The sequence below is a fragment of the Urocitellus parryii genome, chromosome 5 (genome assembly GCF_045843805.1).
Source record: "Urocitellus parryii isolate mUroPar1 chromosome 5, mUroPar1.hap1, whole genome shotgun sequence".
NCBI lineage: Eukaryota > Metazoa > Chordata > Mammalia > Rodentia > Sciuridae > Urocitellus > Urocitellus parryii.
In genome coordinates, this window is record NC_135535.1 from 65,355,276 (window position 1) to 65,365,563 (window position 10,288).

Genomic DNA, 10,288 nt, shown 5'->3' on the forward strand with positions numbered 1-10,288 from the left:
CCTAAGCAACTCAGCAAGACCCTGCCTCTAAATAAAATATAAAAAGTAGCTGGAGATGTGGCTCAGTGGTTGAGTGTTCCTGGGTTCAAACCTTGGCATAAAAAGTGGGGAGAGGGGGGTAAGGATGTGGCTTGGTGATAGAGTACCCCTGGGTTCAATTTCCAGTACTTCCAAAAAACAAAATAAATGTGATGTAGGAAACAGGGAAAATACCAATAGGACAGACAATTCAGAAATAGATTTAAGCATATGAGATTTTAATATATGATTAAGATAGGATTTCTAACCAATGGACCAAAGGATGAATTATTCAATATGGTACTGGACAACTAGTTAATTGTTTGAAAAGAGAATAAAATTAGATCTCTGGACTAACACTAAGCACCAAAATAAACTGCCAATGGATTAAATATTTCTATGAGTAAATCTTCTAAATAAAGAGTTCCTATCTTTTAGATATATCCAAAGTGATAGGCCTGAGATTTCCTTCAAAATAATTGGAAGGGGTAGGCTAAGGGTGTAGTTTAATAGTAGAGCCCTCACTTATGCATGGGGCCCTAGATTTGATCCCAGCATAACCCACACATACACACACATTGGAGCAGGAAGTTGGTAAGAGTATAAATAAAATAAGATTAGATATAAGTTGATAATTTGAAGCTGTGTGATGGGTATATCAAAATTCACCAAAATATTTCTTCTGCTTTTATGATTTACTAGAAAGAATTATTTTAAATTAAATGAGAAAGGATTTTGTAAAACATTTCACTGAAGGTAAAAACAAGAAGTAAATAATTTTCTTGACAGTCTAAAAACAAACCATCAAGCCAAAAAAAGGTCAAAAAAATCAACAATTAAATCCCCATTAGTTTAACAGTTGTTACATCTGGAATTCACTTACAAAGGAAAACCTTTCACTTTATATGCTTATGTTTACAAATACTGAAACATTTTGGACCCTCCATGTTAGCAAAGTTTATATCTAAGCATGTGTGTGTCTGATGATAGCAATATAGGTGAAGGCGGTACTGGGCTCCTGTTGCCTCTCACAGAAAGTGTAAATACGTGGACACTTTGGCAATGTGTGTCAGTAGTCTGTAAAATTTGGATTGCCTTTGACTCTGCAGTTCTACCTGAGTTTATCCCAAAGAAACAGAAGATGAACACAAAAGTTTAGCTATAAGAATATTTACCACAGAAAAGGCCTACATGCCCAACACGTGGCTCAGGTAAATTTTGGCACATCTATAGCATGGAATGTAGAAGTAACAGATGTGTATCGACATGTCATAAAGATTCTCATGTTATACAATTTAATGAAAAAGGCTATTTCACAGTAATAACTATATTAATATATAAAATAGTTTATGTACATGCATAGAAAAATTTAGAGTAAATGTGTAACAAAAACACCTGTTATTTCTGGGATATATAATGACTCATTTTTCTTTTCTTTTTGTCTTTTCTATTTTGTCATTTTCTTATATTAAATATGTTTTACCTCTTTATTATGGTTTTGGGGACCAAACCCAGGGCTTCACAGCCTGAGCAAATTAGCAAGGGCCTAAGCAACTCAGCAAGACCCTGTCTCTAAATAAAATAAATAAAAAGTGGCTGGAGATGTGGCTCACTGGTTGAGTGTTCCTGGGTTCAAACCATGCTAGACAGCACTTCACTACTGATCTACACCCCAAGCTTTTTTTTTTAAGTCTTTATTGTAGCTGCCTGATAGCATACATCTTTTATATATTTATCTTTGTGGTGCTGGGTATTGAACCCAGGGCCTTGTGCATGTAAGACAAGCACTCTGACAGCTGAGCTATATCCCCCACCCCCAAGCTTTTTATTTTTTATTTTGAGACACTATCTCTCTGTGTTGCCCAGACTGCGATGCTCTTGCCTAAGCCTCCTAAGTAGCTAGAATTATTGGCAGGTGCCACTGTGCCCACTACTTGCATATTTTTAAATATAAAGTTGTACATACACTTATCATTTGACCTGGTAATCCCACGTGGGTATTCAAGTGAAATAAAAACCAACATTCACAAAAACCAATATGCAAACATTTGTAGTAGCTTAGCTCTTTTTTTTGTTGTTGTTGTTAATATTTATTTTTCAGTTGTAGTTGGACACAATACCTTTATTTTATTTATTTTTACATGGTGCTGAGGATCGAACCCAGGGCCTTGCACATGCTAGGTGAGTGCTCTACCGTTGAGCCATAGCCCCAGCTCCATAGCTTAAGTCTTAATTGCCCAAATTGGAAATATCCTTTAAGTGGTATATTGATAAACAGTGCTACCTCCATAAAATAGATTAGTACTCATTACTATTCCCATAAAAAGGAACAGTAATAGGGCTGGGAGCATAGCTCAGTGGTAGAGTGCTTGCCTAGCAAGGGTTGAGCCCTAGGTCCAATCCTCAGCACCATCCAAAAAGAAAGAACAGTAATAATACACACAATAACAGATGATTCTCAAATTTATATGCTAAGTAAAAGTGACCAAATTCAAAAGGCTACATACACTATGTGTGATTCTGTTTATAGAACACTGGAAAAGGCAAAACTATAAAGAGAGGGGGAGGGACACAGGAGATTTTTGGGAAATAAAAAGAACTGTGTTTTGTGCTGGTAATTATATGACCATGTATTTGTCAAATTCACAGAACTGTATACTAAAAGAATTTATTTTACTGCATGTTGAGTTATATCTTAATAAAATCATTTCTGTAGCTTGGCATGGTGGCACATGCCTGTAATCCCAGCTTTCCAGGAGGCATAGGCAGAATGATTGCAAGTTTGAAGCCAGCCTGGGCAATTTAGTGAGACCCTGTCTTAAAATAAAAAATGAAAAGGACTGGGGGATGTAGCTCAGTGGCAGAACACTTGCTTACCATGCAGCAAGGTACTTAGTTTGATCACCAACACCACAAACAAACAAACAAAAAACTTTTCCCTTAGCAGGGTACAATGGCACACGCCTGTTATCCCAGCAGCTAGGGAGGCTGAGACAGGAGGATTACAGGTTCAAAGCCAGCCTCAGCAAAAGTGAGATGCTAAGCTCACTGAGACCCTGTCACTAAATAAAATACAAAATAGGGCTAGGGATGTGGCTCAGTTTTTTCGTATTTGCTGAGATTTGCTTTGTGATCTAAAATATGGTCTGTTTTCAAAAATGTTCCATGTGCTGCTGAGAAGAATATGAATTGAGTTGTTGATGGAGGAAATATTCTATAGATGTCTGTTACGTCTATTATTAATTGCATTTTTTTAGTTCTATAAAATCTTAGTTTTTGTTTGGATGATCTATACAGTGGTGAGAGAGGCATGTTACAGTCATCCAATATTATTGTATTGTGGTGCACCATGATCAAGTAGATTTCACCCTTGGGATGCAAGGTTGTTTCAACATACAGAAATCAATAAATGTGGGGCTGGGGTTGTGGCTCAGTGGTATAGTGCTAACCTAGTATGTGAGAGGCCCTGGGTTTGATCCTAAGCACCACAAATAAATAAATTAAATAAAGGTATTGTGTCCATATACAACTAAAAAAATATTTTAAAAACTTTTAAAAAAGAAATCAATAGGGGCTGGGATTGTGGCTCAGCGGTAGAGCACTCGCCTAGCACGGGCAGGACCCAGGTTCGATCCTCAGCACCACATAAAAATAAAAGGGCATTGTGTTGTGTCCATCTACACCTAGAAAATAAATAAATAAAATTTAAAAACCAATAAATGTAATTCACCACATAAATAAGCACAAGAATCACATGATAAAGAAAAAGCAACTGACAAAGTATAGCACCCATTCATGTTTAAAACACCTAAAAAAAAAAAAAAACTACAATGGAAAGAACTTACCTCAACATTATAAGGGCTATATGTGACAAACCCAAGGCCAACATTATTCTGAATGGAGAAAAACTGAAAAGATTTTCTCCAAAAACATGAACAAGACAAGGATACCCACTTTTATCAATCCTATTCAATGTAGCCCTTAAAACTTTAGCCAGAGCAATCAAGCAAGAGAAAGAAATTAAAGGGATGCAAATAGGAAGAGTTCAAATTATCTTTTTGCCGGTGACATTACCTTATATTTAGAATACCCCAAAAATCCATCAGATTTCTAAAATTGATAAATAAATTCTGCAAAGCAGTAGCATAAAAGATGAACACACATAAATCAATCACATTCCTAAATACCAATTAGGCAAACTATTCACAATAGCCTCAAAAAAAAAAAAAAACTCACTTGGGAATCAATCTAACAAAAGTGGTGAAATGAAAACTATAGAATACTAAAGAAAAAAATTGAAGACCACCTTAGAGGATGGAAAGACCTATGTTCCGAATTAATATTGTAAAAATGGCCATTATGCCAAAAGTGCTATTCAGATTCAGTGGATTCCCATCAAAATTCCAATGACATTCTTCACAGACCTAGAAAAAGCAGTTACAAGATTCATTTGGAAAAATAAGAGATCCAGAATAGCCAAAGCAATCCTTAGCAAGAAACGCAAAGCAGGAGGCATCACAATACCAGACTTCAAATTATACTACAGAACTATAGTAACAAGAACAGCATGGTACTGACACAAAAACAGACACGAAGACCAATGGAATAGAATAGAAGACACACAGACAACACCACATAAATGCAGTTCTCTGATACTAGAGAAAGGTGCCAAAAGCATGTAGGAGAAAAGATAGCCTTTTAAACAAATGATGCTGGGAAAACTGGAAATCCATGTAGTAGAATGAAACTTAACTCCTATCTCTCACCCTGCACAAAACTCAACTCAAAGTGGATCAAAGACCTAAGAATTAAAGCAGAAATTCTGCAACTGCTAAAAGAAAATGTTTACCCAACACTCCAACATGGCAGCTCAGGAACAGACTTCCTTAACAAGACTCCTAAAGCATAAGAAGTAAAATCAAGAATCAACAAATGGTATGAATTCAAACTAAAAACGTCATGTTATTGTTTCCTTGTGCCAAAAGACAAAGGAAACAATAACATGATGAGAAAGCCTACAAAATGGAAAAAAATCTTTGCCACCTGCTCCTCAGATAGGGCATTAATATCCAGGATACAAAGAACTCAAACTTAATGCCAAAACAAACAAACAAAAAACAAATAACCCCATCAATAAATAATTGGACAAAGGAACTAAACAGACACCACTCAAAAGAAGAAATATAAGTGGTCAATAAATATATGAAAAAAATGTTCAACTCTAGTAATTAAAGAAATGCAAATTAAAACTACATTGAGATTTTATCTCACCCAGTCAGAAGGGCAGTTATCAAGACTACAAGTAACAATGAATGTGTGTGTTTGGTGAGGATATGGAGGAAAAGGTACACTCATACATTGTTGGTGGGACTGTAAATTAGTGAAATCCTCTGGAAAATAGTATGGAGGTTCCTTGAAAAACTAGAAATGGAACCACCATATAATCCAGCTATCCCACTCCTCAGTATATATCCAAAGATTTACAGTCAGCACACTACCGTGACACAGACTTTATAGCAGCACAGTTCATGTAGCCAAGCTATTGAGCCAACCTAAGTGCCCTTCAGCAGATAAATGGGTAAAGAAAATGTGATTATATATATATATATATACACACACACACACACACACACTAGAGTATTACTCAGCTATAAAGAAGAATGACTTTAAGGCATTTGCCAGTAAGTGGATGGAATTGGAGACTATCATGCTAAGTGAAATTGGTCAGTACCAAAAAGTGAAAGGTTGAATGTTTTCTCTGATATGTGGAAGCTAATCCAAAATGGGGGAGGGCATATAACAAAATAGAAGAAAGAGCAGTGGAGTAGACAAAAGGGAATGAAGGGAAGGGAGGAAGGATGGGAAAGGGAAAGATAGTGGGATGAATCTGATTTAACTTTCTTATGTACATATATGAATATACCACAGTGAACCTCACCATCATGTACATCCACAAGACACTAATTAAAAAAAAACTATAAGTAAATAGCAGAATGATCAGTAGAGAAGGGAATGGAGTGGAAGGGTGTACTATAGACTGAATTAGAATAAATTATATTCCTTGCTTTTATAATTAGGTAAAAATGAATCCTATGTCATGTATAACTAAAAAGAACCAATAAAAAATTTAAAGAGATGGGGTTTTTTTTGAATTTTTTTTTTTAATATTTATTTTTTAGTTCTCGGCAGACACAACATCTTTGTTGGTATGTGGTGCTCAGGATCGAACCTGGGCCACACGCATGCCAGGCGGGCTCGCTACCACTTGAGCCACATCCCCAGCCCAAGAGATGAGTTTTTGACAGAAATGGAATTAGGAAGAAATGGTTGTTAATCACATGAAGACAATAGTAGCTGAGTGCATAAAATAAAGTAATAGATTTCTCCCCTTGGTCAACCCTGACATTTTCCTGGGAATTTGAATTCACATAACTACTTTATGTTTATTGATGGGCCTTGAAAAAGTCTTAATATTAAAAAAATCAGAAAAAATAAAAAAGAATTGGGGGTATGGCTCAAGAGGGTCTTTTGGCACAAGGAATTTCAGGAAAGAGATAGTTTAAGGAGAAGATGCTTTCATCATTGCCCCATGCTATCAAGGTCAAATAGGATGGAAACTGAGACAAGGTCATTGGATTTGGCAGGAAGGTGGGTCGTCTTTTAAGTATTCTGATCACAGAAATCTGACTGTAACTGAGATTTTATGGGCCAAGGCAAGTGAAGCAAAAGAGAATCTTACAAAGAATCTGTGAAAGCCATATTTGGCCTTTTTTTAATACAGCCCATGAACAAAGCATGTTTTTCTTTTTAAAAAATATTTATTTATTTATTTCGTTTAGTTGGACACAATACCTTTATTTTATTTAATTTTATGCGGTGTTGAGGATCGAACCCCAGGCCTTGCACATGCTAGGCAATTGCTGTACTGCTGAGCCACAACCCCAGCCTCCAAAGCATGTTTTTCACATTTAAACAGTTAAAAAAAATTTTTTGGAACTGAGAAAAATATATGAATTTTAAACTTTAGTGTTCATATGTAAAGTTTTATTGGGGGCTGGGGATATAGCTCAGTTGGTAGAGTGCTTGCCTAACATGTACAAGGTCCTGGGTTCAATCCCCAGCACCATTAAAAAAAAAAAAAAAAAAAGTTTCATTGGATCACAGCTACATTCATTCAGTTATGTATTTTCTATGGCTACTTTCATGCTAAGTAATTGCGACAGAGATGACAAACTACAAACTCTAAAGTATTCACTATCTTTACAGACTGACATATAAATGATTCATTTCAACAAATACAGTGCTTTCTGTATAAGGCATATGATTTCAAACCTTGCAAACATGTGGCTTAAATGAAAACAGCTGAAGTCAAATGACCCTCTACCACTTGAAAATATCCCATAAGAGAGTAAAATAAGAATTACATTCTGAATACATACCTAGCGTCTCTAGTGCAGTGGGCAGCTGTGAGAACCCACCTGTCTTTCACTAGGCTTCCTGCACATATATGAGCAAGAAAACGTCCATATCGAATCTGTAGACTAACTATCCATGGCCATGCACCATCTTGAGCATCTGAGCCCCCTACAATCCGAGACCCTTGCAACATATCCCTAAGCGGTGCTGTTCCACAATCTAAAAATAAAAATGATATATTATTTGGACTGAGCATCTATATTTATATTTGTGTGTTACTTACTCATCTGACCACATTAATGTAAACCTTTAAATTCCTATTTTAAAAACTGGATACCTAAGGCAAGCCCAAATTTTGAGTTGTAAAGGAGAGTTAAGATAAACATGCCATAATTGATTATTTTTACATAGACATGAAATCAGTACAATTCATTAAGTTAAAGCTCTTTCCCAAAAAAGTATAAAAACAAGAATATCCTCTAGCCAGGCATCACATTATTGCCTGTATGAGATGAAGATTAAGAGCCTGAAATTTAGCCAGGTCCTATGGTGCAGGCCTGGATCATGGTGACTCCAGGGGCCAAGACAGATTGCAAGTTCCAGGCTAGCTAGTGAGAGAATTGAGGATGAAGGTCATTTTATAAAATGACCTGAGTTTAATCCCTAGTACAAAAAAACCCCCAAAAAACTCAAGTGATAAAAGAGCCTGAAACTTGGAGGCTGGGGTGTAGCTCAGTGGTGGTGTGTAGTTAGCATGTCCCGGGCCCTAAGTTCAACCCTTGGCACCAAAAAGGAAAAAAAGAAAAACCCTGGGACTGGCGAGTCCAAAGGTACAAGTTCGCTTCAAGTTCTGATTCTTGCCACTTAACATGCTAAGCTGATTGTGCTCCGCTGTGTTATATAAAGGTCCCCTTCAACTCGGAACACTAGTGAACCAGCCATCTGTAAAATCAGCATGATGGGCCCCTGAACGTTTTGAGGAGCAAAGGTATGTCCCTGTTATGATCACTCCTACCGACATCATTCTGCGTCTAGAAGCCGCTTAGGTGTGTCGGGTTTGGGTTAAGGGGGCCGGGTCCACGGGCAGGAGCCCAGTTCACAGGCGGGCCGCGGGGAAAGGCAGGGGCTGCCAGGAATGAAGGGATACTGCCCTTTGCTGCTGGCTCTTCCTTCTGGGCCTCGTCCAACTGCTGCCAGCGCGCCACTCTGGCCCACCCAGGACCAGCGGCCTGTCCCTGCAAGGGGCCGAGCCCGTTCCTCCCGGGGAGCGAGGGGTGCTCGGAGGAGAGGAGAGCGCCCCCCACAAACAGCAGCGCAGCACCCAGCAGCGCCCGCCCCATCTTGGCGCTCGCGGGCAAGATGGCGGCGAGGCCCGCGCTCCCACAGCCTCCAGGGAGGCCGCGGGCGTCGAGGTGCCCGGATGCGGATTTCAGTTGGCCTCCCCTTCTCGGACAAGGGTAGGTCAGTGCCTGCCTCCCCTGGGCTCTGCGGGTTTGTTTTCATTGGCAAGCCCCTCCCGGGCCCTAGCAGCACACTGCTACCCACGGTAGGGCGGCTGTAGTGGCGGGAAGGTGCTGGAACCCCCCCGGGCGCTGCCTGCTCAGACTTGGAGGGCCCGGAGGCTTTCCAAAGCAAGGGCCATAGCTGGGGAAGGCAGAGGTACAACCGAGGCAAGGTGGGCACAGAGGTTGGGATTGGAGATGAAAAGGCCATTAGGGAAGCCCAGCATCTGTGAAGCAGATTGATCTCTTCCAGCTTTAAAGTAGTTTATCTTGAGCACACAACTCAGGCTGAGCTAAGAAAACTAGATTTAAGGATTGCAAAATTGAGCACAAACCCGACTGGTGGTAATTGCACCTCCCCTAACAAACACAAGCACTCATGCCCTGTTCAGTCTCTAACCTGAGAGATCCATCATTCCTTGCCTCTCTAAGAAACCCTGAGATGCCTCTTGACTTTCCAAACATTGTGTGGGAGCAGGGGACACAGATAAGTGGCCCCTGGTTAATCAGTCCATTGAGTAAGTAGGCATTACCCACATGCTATATGCCACACACCATCCTCCAGATACTGTCTCCTCATCTTGGCCTGTTTTCACCAAGCACCTTGTTCAGTGGATTTAACCTGAACCCCTGTTACTCTTGATGTTATCTCTTAGTGGATTTTCCATCCATTGGCCCTTACCCTGTTCTTTGGCTATAAATTCCCACTTACCCTTGTTGTGTTTGGAGTTGAGCCTAATCTCTCCCTACTTCAAAATCCCATTGCCCTAGTTCTTTTATTTTCATTTTATTTCAGTTGTCAGTGGATCTTTTATTTACTTATTCATATGCAGCACAGAGGATCGAACCCAAGGCTTCATGAAAGCCAGGCAAGCGCTCTACCACTGAGCCACAACTCCAGCCCCCCATTGCCCTAGTTCTTTGTACCTTTGTATTGAAGGGGAATGCTGGGGATGATGGGGCTTGAACCCAGGGCCTTACTGCTGCATACTAGGCAAGCATCCTACCACTGAGTTACATCTCCAGCGCTTTATGATCCCAAGTAAAGGCTGCCTCACCATGCTTTAATAAATATTATGGAATATTTTTCTTTAACATGACCCTGAGTTTTTAAGAATGATGTTCAATGTTTGGTTTTAAATTGTTTCCTCATTTCCCATCTTGAGTTAGGCTGAACTTTGCCTTCATTTGCCCCATACCTTCAGGAGTGAGAGAATAATGTGTGGGATTCCGTAGTCTGGAAAGTTGCTCACCCTTGGTGGGGAATTAAAGTGGGGTCAATAAAAGGTCAATTGCCTTGCTCATTTTATCCCTCTAAAGCTGACATGGTTGGCAGCGTTGAATAAAAGGAG

The 10,288-nt window shown here is 39.3% G+C and overlaps 1 protein-coding gene across 1 annotated transcript in view; it reads right to left on the bottom strand.

Annotated features, from left to right (window-relative positions):
• Positions 1 to 8,774, bottom strand: part of Tmprss12 (transmembrane serine protease 12) — a 28,103-nt gene extending 19,329 nt beyond the window's left edge. Inside the window, exons 1-2 of the mRNA XM_077799062.1 lie at positions 8,582 to 8,774; positions 7,497 to 7,653 (exon numbers count right to left, since the gene is read on the bottom strand). Of these exons, the coding sequence (XP_077655188.1) occupies positions 7,497 to 7,653; positions 8,582 to 8,774 (350 nt within the window). The remainder of the gene's footprint in view (positions 1 to 7,496; positions 7,654 to 8,581) is intronic.
• Between the last annotated feature and the right edge of the window lie 1,514 nt (positions 8,775 to 10,288).